This window comes from Notamacropus eugenii, chromosome 3 (assembly GCF_028372415.1).
Source record: "Notamacropus eugenii isolate mMacEug1 chromosome 3, mMacEug1.pri_v2, whole genome shotgun sequence".
Taxonomy (NCBI): domain Eukaryota; kingdom Metazoa; phylum Chordata; class Mammalia; order Diprotodontia; family Macropodidae; genus Notamacropus; species Notamacropus eugenii.
In genome coordinates, this window is record NC_092874.1 from 182,397,424 (window position 1) to 182,420,601 (window position 23,178).

At 35.5% G+C, this 23,178-nt stretch overlaps 1 protein-coding gene across 14 annotated transcripts in view; it reads left to right on the forward strand.

The window, feature by feature from the left end:
- The window catches only part of SOX5 (SRY-box transcription factor 5), a 1,296,482-nt gene that overhangs the window by 1,208,371 nt on the left and 64,933 nt on the right, over positions 1–23,178 (forward strand). For all 14 annotated transcript variants that reach the window (XM_072653487.1, XM_072653486.1, XM_072653490.1 and 11 more), the window contains one exon: positions 543–689. In XM_072653487.1, coding sequence (XP_072509588.1) covers positions 543–689 — 147 coding nt within the window. The remainder of the gene's footprint in view (positions 1–542; positions 690–23,178) is intronic.

Genomic DNA, 23,178 nt, shown 5'->3' on the forward strand with positions numbered 1-23,178 from the left:
ACGGCTGCATCATAGAGTACTTAGAGGGAAATTAATGTGTAAAAATACTGGAAAGATAGGGAGAGGCCAGATTTTTTTAAAAACATTTTAAATGACATTTTTAAAGGTAATAGAGTGCTACTGGACTTTATTGAATACAGATTTGATGAGGACATGCCTGCTCTTTTAGAATATTACTTTGGCAGTTATACAGAGAATGAATTTGGAATAGTGAAAAAATTGAAGCAATTAAACATTTAGAAGGTTATTAAGAATGGTGATGAAGGCTTGAATTAGGATAGATCGCCTAAGAGTAAATATGGATTGCTATTATTTGCTCAGAGCCCCCTAGATATACAGAAGCTAGAAGAGCTTATGTGATATCTGTCATTTCTTCCCAGAGAAATGCCATAAAAGTTGAGGTGACAGGTCTCTTGAAATATTCTAGTGTGCTAAATAAAAAATACCCATCAGAAGAATACTGTATTTGAAGTTGAAGTTTCCAAAAGCTGCATTTATTTATTTATTGATGATATTTCATTTTTTTCTTTCTCTTTCTGTAGCAGTTATATGCTGCCCAGCTAGCGGCAATGCAGGTATCTCCAGGAGGAAAGTTACCAGGTATACCCCAAGGCAACCTTGGTGCTGCTGTGTCTCCAACCAGCATTCATACAGACAAGAGCACAAATAGCCCACCACCCAAAAGCAAGGTACTATTTCAAAGAAGTTATATTATTTTTTTAAAATGATATTAATTCAATGTATTAAAGAAAAGGTGGAGGCAGCTTGACACCGTCTTCATTGAAAGATTAGCATCTATGTCTTTTAGAAGAGATACTTAACATGTTCCAGTACTGGATAGTAAACATTTGTTTCATGGAATGTCGAAATTGGTTAAAATATGTGTATGTCATGCACACATGTATCGTACAGAAAAATTTGTATACAAAAACTATTTTTTATTCTAAATATAAAAATTGCTTTAGAGATTTTCCTTTTCTTTCTTTTTATAATATCCTTGAATAATGATTAGGATGATCATTTTTTCCATTTTACATATGTGGGGGGGAGCGGAAAACACAAAGACATCAAATGAATTGACTTAGAGAGCTCAATAAATAAATGACAAAGGCAATAAATGAACTCATATCTCTTCGCTATTACCAGGCTGATAGTAAAAGGCAAGTTGAACTACTTTCAAATATCCATGATCATTTAATAGAGCAGGAACACTATTGACATAAAAACATTGTATTACCTATAGGCCCCATATTTGTCTTTGAATGAATCATATGATGTTTTTTTCTGCAGCAAATTTGCTTTACTTGTTTGGTTTGGTTTGGTTTGCGGTAGTACTGAAATTAACATCCAGCAAATCTTGGTTCATGAACATAAGAGAGTAAGGAAACTGCTAATCTAAGATTAAAATTTCACTATGCATGAGTAAAAAAAGAAGATAGCTCTAGGTTGACAGTGAAATAATGCCATGTCTATCCAAATGCCTTCAATTTACAAATATTTATCGAGTGCTTACTATGTAAGAACCACAGTGCTAGCCATAAACATCCAAAACAATACAGTCCTTGCATTTTGGAAATTAAATGAAAGACAAATATTCTTTCCTGTAAGGAACTGAGAAGGTCAGTGTGGCTGGATTGTAGAATACATTTCTAGAAGCAGGTTCACTAAGACTAAATACTGCTTGGCAGCAGGTAGAAAACTTCATGCATACTCTAAGAACTAGACACTCATTGGCCACCTCCCTCAGTATACAAGTATTCATTTCAGCAATCTAAAGAGCTCTTGCAGAATGTAAATTAATATAAACAGTAGAACAAGAATACAGCTGTTGCATATTTGAAAATGTTATAGGAAGAGATCAATTTACATGATCAGTTAATCATTCAATAAGCATTTACTATATGACAGACACTGTGCTAAACATTGGAAATATAAGGAAAAAGCAAAAACTGTCCCTACCCTCAAGCAACTTATATTCTTAAGAGACAACATAAATACATACAGACAGACATAAATCCTCAGGGGAATGTTGGAGCCAATCTATAGTGACTCATGAGAGCTAATTGATTTCAAGATTATTTTTGCCAACCAATTAAATTTTGTCAACTTTAGTTATTATTTCATTTAGTAAGGTTATATAAGCAGTTGTGCAGTCTTAGCATAGAATTTTAAATTAGAAATAGTATCACTGTAATTAAGTATATACACACATGTCTATACATGTGGTTAAAGGTGGTAATCATTGAGGGAGAACATTTCACTTTTGGTTCAAGTTAAGTTCGAGTTGAGTTCAAGGATAAAAGATGAAAAAGCATCAGAAGAAGCAAAAAAAATAGAGAATGAAGAACAAACTATGCTTTTGTTATATTAATTTCTTAATTAATTATGATTTATGCAAAATGTATGCAAAAAGTTATGATTTATACAAAATGTAAAATTTAGACCCAAAAATTTCGGGAATACATTTAGAAATTATTGATAGGGATAGTAGATTAAGTTGTTTGAGCATGTTAAAAGTTTTTAATGAGAGAGTGAAAGAATTTCACTTTTAATTGACTTTTCATCATGAGATTCCTCCTTCATTACAATCTACTTCTCATTTGTGCTTTTAAAAATATATATTGATATGTCAAATTAAGTAGAAATTTGACATAATGTTAAATAATTTAGATACCAAAAGAAAAATTTTGCATCCTAGCTATACAGATCAAAAGCAGTGTGGTTTATATGTGAACTATCAGGATAGTTACCTAACTCCTCATTTCAAATTACATATACAGAGAAAGAAGTCAAAGTAGTGTTAATTGTAGGAGAATAGGAGCTAGACTTACAATTTCACTGATGTAAAGGATGCTTGGGAGATAAAAATTCTTTCTACCAATGCAGGTTGTCACTTTCTCTGCAAATTATAACCTTAGAAAGTTCCCTAGAGCACCTAGAGGTTATAATTTGCCCAGGGTCACACAACTCATATCTTTAGGACTTCTGGTTTCCTAGCTTCAAAGCAGCTCTCTATCCACTATATCACTACTTCTCAACAGATGAAGGAATGTCTATATTAAAGAATTATCTTTCTTTTAAAAACAAACAAAAACCACTGAAAACAACAGAGGGAAAAATAATAGACATTTCATTATTTCATTCCATTTTATTAAGAGAATAAACAAAGTAATGAAAAGTTAAAGGACTTATGAATGTCAGATAATAAATGGTGTAGACCTAAGATGCAAATCTATGAATCAGTCAGTCATTGAGCATTTATTAAGTACAAGCTATACTCCAAGCATTAAACTTTGAAGACTTGTAATTTTAAGAGGCAGAAGAGAGGATGGAATACATTCCAGGAATGGAGATGGGCAAAGGAATGTCATGTGTAGATCAGCAAGAAGGCCATTTTGGTCAGATCAAAAGCTCCAAGAAAAGGAGTCACATATAATAAGATTGGAAAGATTGGGGAGTGCTTTACATGCCAAAAGGAAAAATCTCATATTTGATCCCAGAAACAATAAGGAGCCACTGGAATTTTTAAAGGAGGGGAGTTACATGGTCTGATCCGAGCTTTACGAATATGACTTTGGTAGCTGTGCAGAGGACAGATTGGAAAGGGAAAGACAAGGCAAGAAAGCTAATTGAGGCTATTGTAACAGTCCAGGTGACAAGTGATGAAAGCATGTATTAGTGTGGTAGCTATTTCAGTGGAGAGAAAGAAATAGATATGAAAATTGATAAGCTGCAGGAAGAAAAAAATGGACAAATGATTAGATATGTGAGGTAAGGAAGAATAAAGAGTTAAGGATGACTCAAAATTGTGAATCTGAGTGACTGGAAGGGTAGTGATGGCATCAATAGAATTAGGACAGAAGATGCTCAAAACATTCTATCCATGTAGGTATGCATTACTCATACTTTATAATCATGGATAAAATGATACCTTCAGAATCAGAAGACCTTTGGCTATGTGGCCCTGGGAAGATACTTAAATTTTCAGCATCTCAACAGAGTTTTAAGATTCATGTTGTGAAATTGTTGCATGTATAAAATCATAGATCTAGACCAAAACCCATCCTGTGAAATACACAGTACCATTTGTTTAGGAACATATAACATTTACATCTTTATATATTAAATATTTGTATATTGGTAATAGATATGAATAGTGCAGTCCCCAAAAATATTTTCCATTTTGATGGTTGGGATTGAACACTTGCATTTATGATTATACTCTGAGTGTTTTCATTGACCTCGTACTTCTGTGAATGAAGTTAATGTTGAAATGCACTGCCAAAGTCTTTGAAAGAAAGTTATGTAATAGGAATTACAGTCACTAAATATAAATCAGTCTTGTGAGTATAATTGTCTCTGTGAAGTTCTGGTGTACAGATGGACCAGCAGAGTTTTCAGTAATTATCTGTAGGCTTTGCACACATAACTTAACATTCATTGAAAAGGCTAGTCATATCAGCAAAATATGGGCATTGACACAGAGAAGTGTAGGTCATTTTGTGTGAAAGTAAGGTACTGGTATGTGTTATTTCTTGCTTCGTTGATGAGATTTACTGTTTGCCTATTCTCATGTTGATACATTGTTTTAAGATATTTTCTTTTGAATTGCCCTTTAAGATGTCTTCCTACTAAGCAATTTTTTATAACTTTACATCTTTCTTCCCTAATCCATTTATGTTGCTAACCATTAGGGCCACATGACACCGTTGAAAGACTGCTAAAAGTGGAGTCAGAGAATCTGTGTTTGAATCCCAGATCTTCTGCTTACTAGTTAGATGGCGTTGAGTCTCATCTGTACAGTGTGGTCTTGTACTAAATGACCGCTAAGGTTCCTTCTATCTCAAAATCTAAACTCCTGCGATCCTAAGACAACCCTAGTAACCAATTTATTGTTCATTTAGCCAAGAAAACAATCATTTATTGAATGCATATACTGAGATTCAGAGACTATATCATGTGCCTCTAAGGATAGGAATTATTATTTTCAGGCCCCCTCTCAATCAAAGTCAACTCTGCAGACATTTGAGATCTGATCCCACTATTGTAGAGTGAAAGGGGCCTTTGAGATCATAGAGCCTAATCCTTTCATTTTAAGAATGAACAAACTGAGACCCAGAATGGTTAAGTGATTTGCCCATAGTCACACAGCTAATTCAAATCTAGTTTCTCTGACTCCAAATCCAGCATTCTAAATAAGATGGGAACTTTGAGTCACGTTTAGATCTGCCATAGTTTTATAGTTCTGGTTTATAGGTCTGTAGTCACTCAGTTCTTTAACATTACTGAAATAAGAGTAGAGCATGTCTTTAAATAAATAGCTATATGAACATGAAGTTTTGATTTCTTGTTCGCAAGTGCATGCTAAGATTTTTTTAAAAAAATATAAACTCAAATGCCTAGAAGTTCTTAATTGATTTTATAAGTGGTTTATGAAAAATGATCATAATTGTGGATTGAAAGTGTTGTCTAGTTTCAATTATTGTAAAATAAGCAAGGATTTTATTGGAGGTTGGTTAGGAAGGGGGAGTTTTCTCAGTTTAAGTGATACTGAGGTTTGAAAATTTGTCCTTCCTTTGCATTGGTTTCTTTTAGCATGCTGTCACATCCTCTTTTCTTGTCATGATAGATTCCTTAAACTGACAATAATGCTTTAAGCCCAACAGTCAAACTGCATAGATTAAATATAGCCAAACAAATAAGCTTTGTAATGGTCATTTTAATGAATTATATAGTCAAAGAATAATAGTAATATTTTTTTTAAAGTCAGGCACTATTGTATTAAGTTAATCAAGTTCTTTCGGAAGAAGTTGACATTTATGACACATTTTGGCTCCAAAAAGCTTTTTAAAATCTTTATGAACATTTATTTTGCCTCAGGTAAGACTAGTAATAGTTTTTTTTTTCTTTTTTCAAGCAATTATGTGTGCCAGGTTTTATAGTTTTGTTTGCTTTTCTGGGAGGGGGGATTTATATGCCTAGCATATTATAAAAGAAAGTTGTACATTCAAGATCCTTCTGTTATCTGTAGACTTACGTGAAATAAACTGAATTGATGGTCTGACAGGGAGGCAGCATTTATTGGTTGTAACAATGGCATTTTAAAGCTTATCCAACTGGTGGTATAAACAAAATGGTCTTGTTGGCAGCTGTCAAAATCAACCTTTTTCTTTAAATTTCATTGTTTACCCTTATTCTTAAGTGTTTCTTTGCCTTTGACTCACAACTCTAGGGAAGGACACAAACAAAACTTATTTGCAATTTGCAAAAATAGAAGGGGGGGACCGAAATGAGGGGGCTCCAAAAGACTGTAAAATTGTGCAGCATGAGTCCTCTGATGCATGCTGTTTTCAATCTGCTGTGTGCCAGTTGGAGGCTCAGGGAGTGCACGAGAGAGAGAGAGAGAAAGGATGATGCTGAGAAATGACAGAGTGGCTGTGACCTCCAAGCTCAGCCTGGAAATCCAAGACATTGATTTCACTTAGCATTCCTGCTGAGAAATCCGGCAGAGTTCAGTTGTAATAAAAGAACAAGATTCTGTTCTAATGGTAATGGCGTATGACAGACATATCACTTTGTCTGTCCTCAGCACTGGAGAGAGGAGAATTGGAGAAAGGTCACCTGACCTGCCTGTGGTAGTGTATGAGTGCAGTACTGAGCTTTGAACTCCAGCCTTGGAACACAATTATTTATAATGTTAAATGATAAAGAAACCTTTAGAGGACTTACAGTAAGCCCCTGAATACAGCATAAAGGAGTTGTGTTCTAGGAGCCTGAAAACATGAGAAGAAATCCAGCATATTGCAAATTTGCATTACAGAACATGAATAGTATTACATGGAGGGTTATGCCTCCTTGGGTCTTGCATTGGCTGTTTGAGGTGTGTTTGCATCAGTGCCTGACATATTGTCATTAGTTCAATTTTATTTTTTGGCGCCACCTCATTTTAACAGTTGTGAGCAAAGAAACATTTGTTTTTCGTAGCCTACTTTGCCAAAGGCTGGCTGGTGTAGAATTAGGGTCGTCAGCATGTAGAAAACCTTTCTAAAGTTAAGTAAAATTGATCTAGGCACAATTGTATATTTAGAAAGTCTTTAAGATTCCGTTGTCTTTGAATCCTTGCTTGCAACTCAAATTTTTATTGTCAAACCTAAGAAAATATGTTCCGCTGTCCAGAAACGCCCGCCTCCCTCACCCATGTCCCCACAGCTGAGTCTGTGACCAAATATTGGTAAACATCTACATCTGAAAAGTTTGGAAGCTTGAACTTTACTGCAATAGCAGTTCTGTTTGAATGCATGAAAAGCAGTCATCTCAACCTCTGTTATAAGAATGAAAACAAGTGCTTTAATTAAGAGTTTGGCAAGCATTGTTCTTTGAATTTCTTATACTTGAATATTTTCTTTCTAAGCCCATTTTTTTTTTTACATCTTGACAAATGTCTTTGCCAAAGATTCACTATTCAAACACATAGAACTGACATGGTGTGCCTGATTCTCTCAGCTGAGATATGTCTTGCTTTTTCAGATCGGTTTTCTTTATATTGAAATGGACCATTTTAATTATTTAGACCAGATATACCCATTGGTTTTGGCCATAGTTAGACTTGGGGGGTTTTTTGTTGTTTAGTTTTGTTTTCTGCTTTCACAAATAATATGTTGTAAGAAGTATTGGCTTTGATCTGCTAGTGTTTGTCAAGCTCCAACTGTTCTTCTTGAGAAGAGAATTTATACTTAGGTTTTATGAAAAATTTGGTGATGGCATACGTAGCCAACTGTTTAGAGTGCCCAAGAATTTCACCTAGGTCTCAGATGGGTAAGAATACAGTGAAGTTCATTGCTTTTTTTAAAGCCCATGTTATATCTGTGTGTGTGTCTGTGTCTGTGTCTGTGTCTGTGTCTAGTTTTCCATGGGCAGACTTCTTTTCTCTTAGGTGGATTTCTAGGAAAGTATAAATACCATCAAGGGTGTCTTGATACTTGACAAAGTATTTTTCATTGTCTGTAGCATCTGCAAAACCAAAAGTTGGTACGGTGTGGAAAATGTGATGACAAGAGAGAATTCCTGGGTGCTTTTCTTTTAACCTCGCTATGACCCTAGGCCTAACCTCAGTCACAGTTGTGTCTCCATCAATGGCAACAGCACACAGATTGTCCAAATCAATTTTTTTGTTCTTTTCAAATACTTCTGACAGTGATGTTACCATGTGCTCAGCAGTAGCACCTGGGGGATGTGACAAGGAAAAGAAATGTGTTTCTGACAAGCCAGAAACAGCCCTAACTAGCTGGCCAGACACAATCAGATTCTTTTCAGCTGCAGTATCCACACAAATGTTGGTAACAATTCACAAGCAAGAACTTGGACTTTATTTTCTTCTTATCTGAATCTCCTGTTGAAGATGTGTGTGTGTGTGTGTGTGTGTGTGTGTGTGTGTGTGACAGGGATGGAGAGAGGAAGATTGAGGGGTGCAGGGAAGAGAGAGCTGTGTATTCTGGTATATTTTTGCTGCAGTGCTGTAATGGTACCAATCAAAGGGATCAAACCAAGTAGAAACTTAAGTAGACACTGGTCATAGTGTGATAATGTTTTGTAGCTTACTACACCTATCACTTTTTTAAAATGTTTTCAAATTTCATCTTGCAGTTAAGGATGCTAGATGGTAGTAGTATTGGCAGGGATACAATTTCCAAAAAGCAAGAGTTTCCCAGAAAATTCTACTCATTGGCTTATGCCCAGAGCCCTTTAGGTCTGCCAATTGATGTCAAATTATTTTATTCACTATACAGGACTAGGCACATGTCATATCTCTATAAACCAACAGTGTTGAAGAAGTATTTTTAAATGAGAGAATTTATTTTCTCTCCTTTTGTCGAGAATCAGATTTCATTCATAATCTGTCCTAAAACTTATGAGTCTGATTACTTTGTGGATTCCTTTTTTTACATAGCTACTTTCCCTTGTTATGTTCTGTTGAACACCATTTGATGCATCCGTTAAATAGCAGCCACTCTCCCTCATTTTTCTCCCTAGGCAGTCGCTCTGTGCTTTCTTGTGAGCAGATACTACATTATTCTCCTACCTTTCAGTCTTCCGTGAGACAATACTTTTATGATACCTTCAGAAGGATGCTACTGATATTCTACATACTTTAGACACGCCTTCATTTTAAGGAGGATCATTCCACGAAGTTAAACTGTGAATGTGGTCCGTTATTGTCATCACTTCCTGGGTGGGGTATATCTACAATTGATACAATGGAGTCAGCCTGACACTTTGAATGAGTTTTTCTTTTTTGTTTCTATATTGCTAAGCGAAAATTACCTGTGGTTAGCCTCCTCCTTTCCTTTTTATCTTTATATAGTTGACAGTTATCTTAAATAGCTAGGTAATTATGCAGAAGACTTTCTAAGGATTTGTAGCACAATTGTATTACATGTTTAAACAAGAGATACTTAGAAATGGGGACTGAGGAACAGGATCGATTATACCCATGTAACAAAAACAATTAAAAGAAATCAAAATAGGTTTTTATAATGGATTTTTTCTACTTAAAAAAACACAGCTAATTCTAAAGAGCTACAGGGATTTATAAAATGTCCTTAGTGGTTAACTGTTCTTAACTCAGTTTCCCAATATTACCCAATATTATGATATTATTCTGGCAAGGGACTATTTTGTGTGTGTGTGTGTGTGTGTGTGTGTGTGTGTGTGTGTGTGTGTGTGTGTGTGTGTGTGTGTAGCAGTCAGTAATCTGGAAAGGAAGCAGAAATGCCACAGAAAATCCAGGTTCAAATTGTGCCTTTGTCATTTCCTTGGGCAGTTAGCTAGGCCAAGACATTTTACTTTCCTGGGCTTCATTTTTATCTTCAATAAAAATGAGAAGATTGAGCTAAATGACTTTGGAGATTCATTTTAACCTCAAATCTGTGATCCATGTTATAGTAGCTCTAATGAGTTGTCACTGCTTATTAATATACAAAATCAAATGGGTGAGAAGGGGATGGGGCAGAAAAAAGATGATCCTCATCAAAATTATCAAAATTTAACTTTGCTTTCTGAAGATTTTGTTGTCTTCCATTTCCTTCCTCTCAGGTCTTCCTATCCTCCCAACTTATTCCTCCTACTTCATTCTTTCATTCCTTTCTTCTTTCCCTCTTTTTCTCCTTCCTTTCTTCTCCCTTTTCTTCTCTCCTTCCCCCTCCCTTCTCTATTTCTGTCTCTCTCCCCCCTTCTCTTTTTTTCTTTTCCTTTCTTTTTTGTTCCTACCCTCCTTCCTTCCCTCTTTCCGTCTTTATTTTGGGGGGAAGTAACTGAAGAGAAAGTAAGACTACTACATCTTAAACAAAACCAAAATTCCTACTTAACAACAAGATAGTGTTGCAAGTACTTAACAATTTGGAGGACAATTAAGTTCCTTTGTGAATTTACTGCACAGAAAATGTTTGTCTCCACATAGTGTGCACTTTTTTTTTTTGTGACAAATTAAACAATTCAATGAAGGGACATAGTTGAAGCCATAAATATGAGTGCACTTTCCAAGAGAGGTTATAGAGAAAAAAGAAAAGAGAACCAAGGACAAAACTTTGGGAACAGATAACTTAACAAATGGAAAAAAAATGACTAAGAGAAAGCAAATGATACAGAGAAGCAGTTAGGGATATAGGAAAAACAGGATGTCTTGGTTCATCTGAAGACACTCCAAGAGAAGCTATCCATTAGTATAGACTTGCAAAATGCTACAAAGAGACCATAAAGAATGAATATTGGGGAGAAAATCGGAGTTAGTAAAGAATAGAGGTCATCCAAAGGATCTTTTTGAGAGCAGTTTCAGTAAAATACCAGGGACAAGAACCATGTAGCATGGAGTTAATTGGTGTAACCAGTGGAAACATGGATGATCCTCTTCATTTTCTAAGAATACTATTCAAGAATGTTGTACAAAAATGGGGACTCCTGGAAAAGATGGGTGCTTCAACAGAGGTACACTACTCAGTTCTCATATAGCTTACTCCAGCAAAAAACATGGAAATTTCATAAGATCCAAAAATTTGTGAATCCAATGAGAAAGTACAATAAGAGGTTTTTTCTACTCCAGAATTGCACAAAATGTCAGCCATACCCCCACAGACAAATGGAAAAATGGCCTTCAGTAAAGCTAGTGCCATTGTAGGAAGACAAATCTTTAGCTTCCCAGTATAACCAGAGAAGGACAAGAGGTATAAGTAATCTGCTGTATTTTGTGTCCATAGGCAGCAAGAGTAGAGACTCTTCCACCCTCACCCCAAAGAAAAAAACAAGGATGTCAGAAAACATCAGGGAAAATAATTTGGAAGCACTAGAAATGATAGGGACAACACCTCCATGGCAGCATGTAGATCAGGAAAGCCTACAGCTAGAGGCTAATCAAGGTCTGGAGCATTCTGTCTTAAGATGCCAAGGAGGGCCCTGAAGATACAGTGCTTTGAACCTCAAATATCCAGGAAGTCTTAACTCTAGGAGAAAGAATAGAGGAAGCCTTGGGTAGGACTAAGTAGTGTAGGCCACCATACTCAAAAATGTAGCAGAAAACCCGTCGCTGGCACAAAGCCCCAATTCAGAAACTAAAGCTGGAGAGATGATTAAACCAAAGAAAATACCAACCAATCTAAAAATTCATTTTAGATTTAGAGATATTCAAAAATAAGAAGCAAGTGACTCTATGAATAATGCAAGTGGTGACTCAAAGGAGAAAAGGATTTTCACAAGACCTGCATAAATAAATTTAAGAAAATGAAGCAAGAGGTAAAAAAATGAAATAAAATTCTGGAGGAAAAAATCTGAAGAAATAGAAAGTGTTAAAACTTACCAAAATAATAGATTTTCTAAAAATTAGAATAGACCAAACAAATCAAGAATTCTATGAGACAGCAAGAAACAGATCAAAATCAAAAGATTGAGAACAATAGAAGAAAGAATATATTCTGTTATAAAGAACTAACCTGGAATATGGGCCAAAGAGGGATAATTTTAGGTTCATTGGCACCTGTAAGATTAAGAAATCATAAATGAAAATTGCCTGGAGGGCAGAATCAGAGAACATGTGAATATAGAAAGCAACCACTGATAACCCTCTGAAAGAAATACCAAAAGAAAAAGTCTCGGTAATGTCAGAACCAAAATTCAGAATTCTCACTTTGAAGAAAAAAAAATATATTGCAAAGCAACCAGAAAAAGTAGTCCAAATACCAAGGAAACAGTTAGTATCATACAAGATCACACAACTTCTCTTATGAGTGAGAGGATGCTGTGGAATGCAATATTCCAAAAGGAAAATGATATGCAATCTAAACTATGAATAATTTACTCTATAAGTCCTAAAGAGAAAAAAAAATGAATCTTCCATGGAGTAGAGGACTTTTAGGCATTTTTAATGAGATAATCAGAGTTGAGTAGGAATTTTAAAATTCAAACATGAGTCAAAAGAAACCTAGAAAGGTAAATTTACTTGTGCAATTAGAAGAAGCTATACCATGATAAAGAGATAACATGCTCAAAGAAGAGGAAATAGTTTTTGTCTTCTTTTCTAATTCTTAATCAGTTAATTAAGGACAAAAATAATGTTAAGTTATAACATTCAACCTTCTAACATAATGCATTATGTATTGAAATAAACATTTCAAACACCTATATACTTTAGAACCTGTATAGTAAATATTTTTTTATGGGATCACAGATGTGAAGCTAGAATACACTCTAGAACAATGTCTTAATTTTACAAATGAGGAAACTGAAATCTCCAGAGAAGTAATTTGTGTAAAGGCACCAAGGCAGTAAGCAAAAGAATTGAGATTTAAATTTAAATATGCTAACTTTATGTTCAATGTTTTGTTTTTCCAGTAAGCTGTGGTGCTTCCTTATAGCTGGAAGTACTATTGGGATGTAGAAGTTGTGTCTCACAGCCACCAAAAAGTAACTACAGCAGACAAGCATCAATAGATTTCATTAAGTTTTCCTACAAAATGACTGGGACTGGGGAGTGGAAAATCACAATTATAATCTCAAAGAACATAAATAAGTGAGGCAAAAATGTTTAGAACCTTAAGGCATATGAATAATCAGTTGGGTACCTATCTATACTTGCCCTTAATGTTAATTATATTTTAAAAGGTACAATGATTCCCTTTGTAGGCAGCATTCAATAGTAAATAGTCATTTATTATAATCTAATATTCCAAACTATTAATATAAGGGACAATTTATTTAATTTACTGATTTTAAGAGACTTGCTGTTATGGAGTGAGCTTCAAAACTCATTCTTTTAGGAAGTTTTAGAAACTGTGAAGGAAACTATTTCTGAGGGAGAGTCTGAAGAAGGACATATTATAATTCTTGGAGGCTGATATGCCATCCAGTAGTAGTGGCTCATCATGCAGCTTTGTTAACAAGGGTGTGCCACTTCAAATTCAGTTAGGAGGGGTAGAAAGAAGCATAAATTTTATTTCTGTTTATCACAGTAAAGGAATCTTTCTCTCTCTCTCTCTCTCTCTCTCTCTCTCTCTCTGCTTTGCCACCACTGTCCCTCCATCCTCATACACGAGAAAGATATACATGCACACAAATTACCTCTTACTTCCCTCTGCCCTATTAACTTGACATTAGAATGGAGACCATCTCTGATCAGTAATTCCTCCTCATTATTACATATCTTACAAATATTTAGAAAGAATGTATTTGGTGACCTTGCATTTGTCACATACATGTGTACATATAACTTGTAAGATTTGTTCTTAGCTCTGTTACTGGGCAGGAAAAGATAGAGTACTATACAAAATGATGAAGGTAATATTCCAGACATAGACTCCTTGTTCTCCTCAGAGGTAGCATTAGAGCCTTTCTGAAATGTTCCTACTAATCCTGTAGAAAGCCTGAAATGCCATCCAATTTAAATTTTGTAAAAATCCTTCATCCTTTAAATATTACATTTTAAAAAATGAAAACAGTCATTATAACATCATTTGACTATGAACTATTTTAATTGAATTTTTCTAAAATGAACAACTGATAAAACTTAAATTGCCATATAGGTTAAATTTATTTAGCTCAATGGAAGCATTTTAGAATATGCAGTGAAAGATTTCATATAAATTTTAATCACTTACATTAAATAATATCTTCAATTGACTGATTACATCCAAGTGTTTTCGCTTTATCTTAGCTTTTCTTTGTCACGTACCTTTGAGTCAACATTATAACAATGATAGCCAGAGTAAAAGATCTAGTCTGACATCAACGCGTTGAGAAAGAACAATTTTTGTCTTCAAGGCACAACAGAAATACTGCTCTCTGCTGACAATATATATAAATAGTGTCCATCACCCCTCAGAATTCTTTAAAGACATAAGTATGCTCCTGGTCACTGCCATGAAGACAAAGACTGCCTTAATGACTCTATTGAATTTATCATTAAAATAAAAGGGGATCGACAGACAACAGCTATAAATCACTACACATGGCCTGTGGGTAACCTTTGACACAGCTCTCTTGAAATAACCCAGAGACAGATTCATACCATTTGTTCAAGGCAGTAGGTGGACTGGAGGTTTTCTTTTTCTTTGAGTTCATTTACTATGTTAGTTTCTGAAGACAACTTTTTTTTTTCTGAGTGTCTGAAATGCTTTGTTATATATTCATAAAGTACCTTAACCTCAGAGAGGTTACGGAACTTACATGTATATGGGAAGGAAGGTAGTAAGTAGTCATGTAGAGAGTAAGGATTAGAGGTAGGATTTGAAATCGTCTTACTGGTTTCAGATAGACTGTCTGAATCATCTACAATGTTAAAAACTTAACTTTTTTTGTTGCTGTTAGAACATAATGGGTGCATCGGATTAGTATCACGAGTATGTTAAACTTCTTTACTATGTTCACCATTATTTGTGAATTATATATATATATAGAAGTATCATTTATAATCAGTTTATATTTGTTACTTTCTATATGAACATGTTATAAATTAACCGAATGACAGAAAATTGTCTTTTCTTGTATAGATTTTGGAATGGGATAATGGAAATGTCTTGAAAATATGGAAGTAGTTTTATAGTTCAAGCTGACAGTATGATTTTCAACTCGATCAGTATTAACAATACTGTTTCCCTATTTAATAGTCCATTCCTCAAATATGATCAAGGATCATACTCACTGGCATACAGCAGAAATGGCAGAAAATTTATCCATCAAATTCAACCGATGTGCAATTGTTTTTCAGTTTTTATAGTAGCCTATGATGTTAGACTGGTTTATCCTATCAAGCAAACTTTTTTTTATCTACTTGCAACCTGCCAAAATTTTTGAGAAGAAATTCCAGTCTGCTGACCACTTATTAATGATTTTTTTTGGCTGTGGCAACCTATGAAACAAAGACAAAGAAGTTCTTTTTCAAAGACAAAATAGTCCTTAGTCCTTTGCAGATCCATCTACTTCTGCACTGATAGCAGTCGAGGGATACAAAAGGAAGCAAGGAATGCTTAAAATTGGAAAGATTTAGACTGCCTATCAATTTTAACTTGAAAGTCAGCAGGAAAGCTTGGGTTCAAATGCTTCCTCTGATCCTTACTCTCTGGATGACCACTAACTTACCTTCCTGACCAGATACCTGTAATTCACTGAACTTCTCTGTGTCTTAAGAAATGTTCTGACTTATCTATTAAATTACACTTTGTGAAATGCATTGGGTAAAGGAGTTACCACACCAATGAAAACAAGTATCTTTGACAGACTGTCATAAACATTAATTTAGCCATTGTTACTCCAAATGTGTGCTCTTTGTCCAATAACCAGATAGTGGAAAGACAAATGAACACCTGAAACATATAAATGTTAGCATTTTCACTATTAACACAGTTACAAAAAAAGGGATATTACAGCTAAATGGAACTCTCCTTGGAGATTTAAATAAAAGGGTTAATAAAATTGGGGACCCTTGATTTATTTGGCTAAAATGTATGCAACATTCTTCCCCTATAATCTTCTACCACTCTGGAGGACAGAAAAATGTTTTCAGTTCTCTGGATGTCTTTTAGTGTTATATTCATTGACCTTATTCAAATCACTGTTTTTCTTTCTTCTCTAATTTTTATTTCTTCACTCTAGATTAGTTCACTCAAATGTCTCCATATAGTATTAAAAGAATATTCTTTAAATTTTTCATTTCTTATAATACAGTGATAATTCCATTAAATTCAAATAAAGCAATTTATTTAGCCATTCCCTTTTCAATGTATACCCATTTTGTTTGTAAATTTTTGCTACTACTCATATTGCTTTTTTCATTTATAACATTTTCTACTGTCACTAACTTTCTTGGAATATATGTCCAGTTTTGAGATTATGTTTTAAATATATTTATTATTTCTATACTGTTTATTTTTAAATAACATCCTTTATTTTCTATTTATGATTAAGTCCTTTGAGCACCTTTTTGATGTCACAGTTTTATGTGTTACTTGTATTGTTTTATGTGTTATCTGTAAAAGATGTAATTTTGGTTTTTTATTTTGTTTTTTATTATTAATAACTTGACAAACATTAATGAATATGAACATTTTCTCTTTTCTTTTTTTTAATAATTATTTTGTTTTCAGTGTTCTACAATCACTTCCATATATCTTAGATTTTTCCCTTCCCTCCCCACTCCCTCCTCGAGATGGCATGCAATCTTATATAGTAAACATTTTCTTATACAAAGAACAGAAAAAGTATTGTACATGACACTGTGAATCTCTGTTACATATAGCTTATTTTTAAGTACATATTAAATTTGACAGAGTATTTCTAACACGTTGTGCTTGTCTGTCCACTTCAAAAGATGTGTTTTATATTTCTTTCTTCATTTATTTATGAATTATAGAGACCCACATAATCAGTTTTTATGAAAGGGCCATGCAGTATTAAAAATATACTATTTACTGAGTAGTGTATATGTATAGCTATAATTATTACATTATGTATTATATGGTCATATATAATTATAATTGAAATATAATTCTTACTGAGTAATCACCACAGATCCATCATCTAATTTATCCAATATTTCTTTTATATCCTTATTTTTAAAATTATTTTTCTTTCTATAAACTCTAAATCTGAGACATGCTGAAATCCCTAAGAATGATTACCTTTCTGTCTATAACTTCCTGTTATTTATTTAGCATTTATCTTTGTTTCATCATTAACGTTTGAACAGTGTGGAACTCTAAAGAGTCTTCCCCTTTCCAAAATGTGTATACTGCATGGTTTAGTTAAGTTCAAGTTGGTCAAGCATGCTTATTGTTCTTTTTTTCCAATGTGTTTATTTTTCACAGTCTCTATTCAGTTACAGCTTTTTTTAAAACAGGAATACTTACAAATCAGATCTGCCCCAAGTCCATTTTCCTCCTTTAAATTCTTAGTTTTGTCATATAAGTTGTGTTTGTGTATAAGACATTTATTGTTCAATATTTCATATTTCAATCTTTTGTTTACTTGTTGAATTCTTGGTTATATGATATGTCTCTTACTGTCTACTTGAAGATTTTTTTCCCTTCAACCTAAGAGCTCTGGAAATTGGTTATCATATTACTCAGTGTTTTATATCTGGCATTTCCCTCTGACAGCAAACCTGTTGAATCCATCAATCAACACTTTACCTTCTGGTTCCAATACATAATAAAAACTAGCATTTTCATTCCATTTTAAGATTTGTAAAACACTTTATATATGTTATCTCATCTAACTGTTCATGTCCTCAAGCATGTATATAAGTAATATGTTATCAATCCCATGAGGACATAGCTTCTCAACTTTCCCATATTGAGGAATGAAGGACTTTGGCTGAATCTTGCTCCGAGGGAAAGCTCTGCATATTTCTAATAGATGCTGAGATGGCTGGTGAAGGTCCTATATGGAGGTTCATCTCAGCTACTCTTAGGTCCAGAAATCATAGGATTATAAGATCACAGATCAAGAGCTTAAAAGAACCTTGGAGGTCATGTAGTTCAACTCTAATCACAAACAATAAAACTTAAACCCTGGGAACTGAATTAATTTCCCCAAGGTTACTCAAATCACAAATGTCTGAGGGAGGTTTCAAAGACCCAGTGCTCTATTCATATTCTATGTTGCAGTTCGCACTAGAAAGAGCCTGTAAAACAGGGTTTTGTAGTGAGGGCTGGGGCAGACAAACAGAGTATAGAATGGAGCAGGGAGCTACTATCAAGTGTGGAAGGCAAGTCTTTGATAGAGAACATCCCCATTTACTTTTATTCTCAATTTTGTCTTCTCTTTGAAGTCTGTTATCCATGGAAGACGTAACACAAGAACTTGAGATAAAAGTGGCAGAATTCCATGCAAGAAGTGGGGGAAGGGAATAGTATTTATATGGTACCTACTATGTGCCTACTACTGTGCTGAGCCCTTTACAAAATATCATCTCATTTGAACCTCGCAACAACCCTGCAAATTAAGTGCTATTATTACCTCAATTTTACAGTTCAGGAAATCGAGGCATAGAGAGGTTAAGTGACTTGTCCAAGATAACACGGCTAGTAAGTGTCTGAGGCTGCATTTCAATAAACTCAGGTATTCCTGCGTCCAGGCCCAGAGCTCTATCTTTGCCACCTGGAAGCAGGAAATAAATCGTAGGGGGTATGGGATGGTGTGCTGATAGTCTGGTTCTCATGCATTCATTCTGCCTCCCTCCTTTTCTCCTTTAAGGATCATCTTTTGGAAATTTCTCTTCCAATATTTTTTTCTGTATACCTCATTTGTGGTGGTGAAGAACTGATAAGAAGCAGACATCCATTGCACCATCTTGTCAGAAGTTGTCAGTACCATAAAGATTTTGGACTGAAGCTACCAATGTACAATAAGAAAGGCCCAGAATTGAAAAAGAACAGGAACATGAATTAAATTGCCTTGGGGAAATTGATCTGTATTTTTAGTAATGCCAAGTTTCTCTCTGAAATAATGGCCTATTCTTTTAATACCAGTATTATTTTCATGATGTTGCATACTTTTGAGTCATGAAATATCAGTCTCCAAAGAATTAAAATTGAATTTCTCCCAAAGGGTAATTGATAGGTACATAAATCTGATCAAGAACCTACAACCTCCTCAGCTTGAGATTTAAAATCCTTTATACACTGGCATCAGCTGCCTTGTCAGGTTTTTGGCATTATCCCACTAAACTAGCCTATTACCTATTGCCCATTCCCTGAAAGCTACTTTCTGTTTTCAACCTTTATGCTTTGCATAGACTGTCCCCAATGCCTGAAATGTACTGCCTCCTCACTCAGTCAGTAAACATGTATTAAGCACTTACTATGTGCTAGAACCTGTGCTAGGGATACAGAAAGAGGTAAAAGACTGTCCCTTACCCACAAGGAGCTTACAATCTAATGGGAGAGACATCATACAAATATATACAAAGTGAGCCATATACAAGATAAATAGGAAATAACTAAAAGAAAGTACATGTCTCAGAGTCCTTGGCTTCCTTCAAGGTTTATTGACTGGCTATTTCCTAAGGCAAGTCTTTCCTGGTTGTCCTAATTGTTGGTTCTTCATTTTTTTTCTTAAATAACCATATTTATACTTATCCACGTACATATATCTCTATACATAAAATCCTTGAGAACACACACTGGTTTGTCCTTGACCATTTTCTTCCCAGGGCCTGTGTCAGTGCTATACACATAATAGTTCAGCAAGCATTTATTATTTATCTAGCATTTATTGGCTTAATCAGTCAAAAGGCATTTATTAACAGCCTTGTTCCTTTAGGCTTTTTTTCAGGGTTCCATCCTGGGCCTTCTACTCTTCTCCCACTGTACTACTTCACTTGGTCATCTCATTAGTTCTCATAGATTTCATTACAATCTCCATGCTGATTATTCTCCTGCCCCCAAATCTCTGCTAATCTCTAATCTCCAACTACCTTTCAGATAGCTCAAGCTAGATGTTCAGAAGGCATCTTAAACTCAATATGCCCCAAATAGAACTCCTCTTCCCCTCTAAATTCTCCTCATCTCCTACCTTCCTTTCTACTATAGAGGACGACACCATCCTCCCCATCCCTCAGGTTTGTAACCTAGGAGTCATCCTGGATTCCTCACTCTCTCACCTTCCCCACCTTCCTATCTTCCCACATTCAATCTGTGGTCCAGGGCTGTCAATTTCTTTGCAACATCTGCCAGCAAAACACCCCTTCTTTCCTCTGACACTGCCCCCATTCTAGGGCAGGTCCTTCACACCTCGTGCCTGTATTTTTGGGCTCTCCCACTCCATTCCATCCTCCAGTCAGCTACCAAAGTCATTTTCCTAAAGTGCAAGGCAGGTTGAATCATATTCCTCCCTCCACCTTACAGCCTCCCAACTCCATAAAGTCCAGTGGTTTCTTATCACCTGTCAGATCAAATATAAAATTCTCTGTTTGACATTTAAAGCTCTTCAAAACTTAGCCCCTTCCTTCCTTCCTTCCTTCCTTGCTTCCTTCCTTCCTTCCTTCCTTCCTTCCTTCCTTCCTTCCTTCCTTGCTTCCTTCCTTCCTTCCTTCCTTGCTTGCTTCCTTCCTTCCTTGCTTGCTTGCTTCCTTCCTTCCTTCCTTCCTTCCTTCCTTCCTTCCTTCCTTCCTTCCTTCCTTTCTTCTTTCCTTGCTTCCTTCCTTCTTTCCTTGCTTCCTTCCTTCTTTCCTTGCTTCCTTCCTTCCTTTCCAGTCTTCTTAACGTCTTACTCTCTAGCTTGTACTTTTCCATCCAGTAACATAGGCTCCCCACTCCATATCTTGGCTCCAGGCATTTTCTCTGGCTGTCTCTCATGCCTGAAATGCTCTCCTTTTTCAACTCTTAATTCTTAATTCTAGTGCTGGTCTTTTGTTAATTATTTGCTATTTATCCTTTATTTACCTTGTTTTATATTAGATTGTAACCTCCTTGAGAACAGGAATTTTCTTTTTACTCTTTTTATATCTCCAGTGCTTAGCAGAGTGTAGCACCATAGTAGGCACTTAATAAATGTTGATTGATTAATTTCCAGGCATTCTACTTAACTCTGAGTACTTAATAAGTATATATATTGAATTGAATTTGGTTGGATCAGATTAGATGGTGTATATGAGTAGTTTACTTCCAGTGGGAGTGGAATAAAATATATTACTGGAGAGATCTATGAGGGAAACAAAAGGTGGTCTTATCACCTAACAATTACTGTTGCAAAGGCTACATGCTGCATTGGCACCCATGAAGGGTCAAAAGATCTAAAGCAAAGCTCTCAGTTTTTAGGACCCCTGTACAGAGGAGTTATGTGACTGCATAAACAAGAGTCACACAGAACGATAAGACACTGATCGATTGCAAACTGTCCCATCACAGGGAGTACCCATATCAGTAATGTCACAGAGTCATCACAGGTATAAACACCTAAAGTAAAAATGCTCTTGTTCACTTTCCATGGAGTGGTTTTTTTTTAGTGATTTTCCTTTGCTATGTGAAGGGTTTCCTCATTATTGCTTATAAGAGTTGATGTTTAGTGTTGAAGTTCTGAAGCTTGACTGAAATTTCTTGTTGAGTTAAAATTGAATCTTCTTATGGCAACCTGTGAAAGCTATCAATCAGTACAAACATGCATAGGAAAATGAAGTTACTTCTATACTTAGGAAAATTTTCTTTCATGCCTCTTATTTGGAATGTGTGAAATGAACTGGTTGGGTTTTATGAACTGCTAGACCTCTTCCAGTTCTACCTTTCTATATAATTCTATGTAATCGATAACTTGGGGATTGGGGTAAGGGTGAGGATAGAATTAGCACTGTGACCGAGCGTAATGGACCATGAAATTCAGTAAGTTTTGCAGCAGGGTTAGAGGGATGGGGTAAATCAGGTAAGATAAAGTCTAACAATTTCCATAGTGATATTGGCTAGGCAACAGAGGACTAAAAATAAATTTATGGATACTTAAAACATACATCAAAGAGGGAGTGTAGACCTGTGATCAACAGAGAAAATATACTGAAAACCAGCCTACCTGTGAATTAAGTCATATTCCTTAACTTACTTATCTCATTTATTTGCACTCATAAAGTATTAAATTTAGTTCAGCTGTCAACATTTCAAAAGTCACATAAAATGTCTCTTTTTTTAAAGCAGAGGGAGTTAGCGGGGGCAAGCTGTTACCATCTTATTTGCTGTCTTCCATTCCTCACCAAAACACATGTCAATGTGTGTATAAAATCACTGGCAGAAAAGTCAGGGACATTGTAAAGTATATAGTTCAGGCTCTCATCACCTCCTATATGGTCTCCCTGCCTCCAATCTCTCCTTTCTCTAATATGTCAGCTACACACCTGGGGCAGCTAGGTGGTGCAGTGGATAGAGCACCAATGCAGGAGTCAGGACGACCTCAGTTCAAATCTCACCTCAGACACTTGACACCCGCTAGCTGTGTGACTTTGGGCAATCACTTAACCCCAGTTGCTTCATCCTGGGTCATCTCCAGTCATCCTCATGAACATCTGGTCACTGGATCTAGATGGCTCTGGAGGAGAAGTGAGGGTGGTGACCTGCACAGCCCTGCCTCACTCAAAACAAAGTCAAGTGCAAGTCACATCATTATTTCTCTGATGGCCTGGTCTTCTTTGGCAACAAAGGACGAACACAATCAGCCACACACCTACCAAGCTGATATTCCCAAGATGTAGATCTGACGTTGCTACTCAGAAAGCTTCAGTGGTTCTCTGTTGCCTCTATGATAAGGTGAAAATGCCCCTCTTTGTCATTTAAAGACCTCTGCAGTCTGGCTCTAATATCTCTTTCTAGACATCTTACAACGCTCATCATACCAAGCTTTATGTGTCAGACAAACTGGACTATTTTCTGTCTCCTACACACAACATTCCCTCTCTTGTCTCCACGTCTTAGGTTTATCCTAGATTTCTTCCCTTCTTTAACTCTGCCTCTTTTTGAAACCTTAGCTCTATTCAAGACTCAGCTGAAATGCTGCATTTTACATGAAGCCTTTCCTTATCTCTGTCAAGTGTTACAATGCTCCCTTAAAAAAATGGCTATTTATTTACTTTGCATATATATATTTGAATGATTTACCTGTGTACATATCATTCTTAGTTGGAAGCAGCTCGGTGGCTCAGTGGATAGAGTGCTGGGTCTA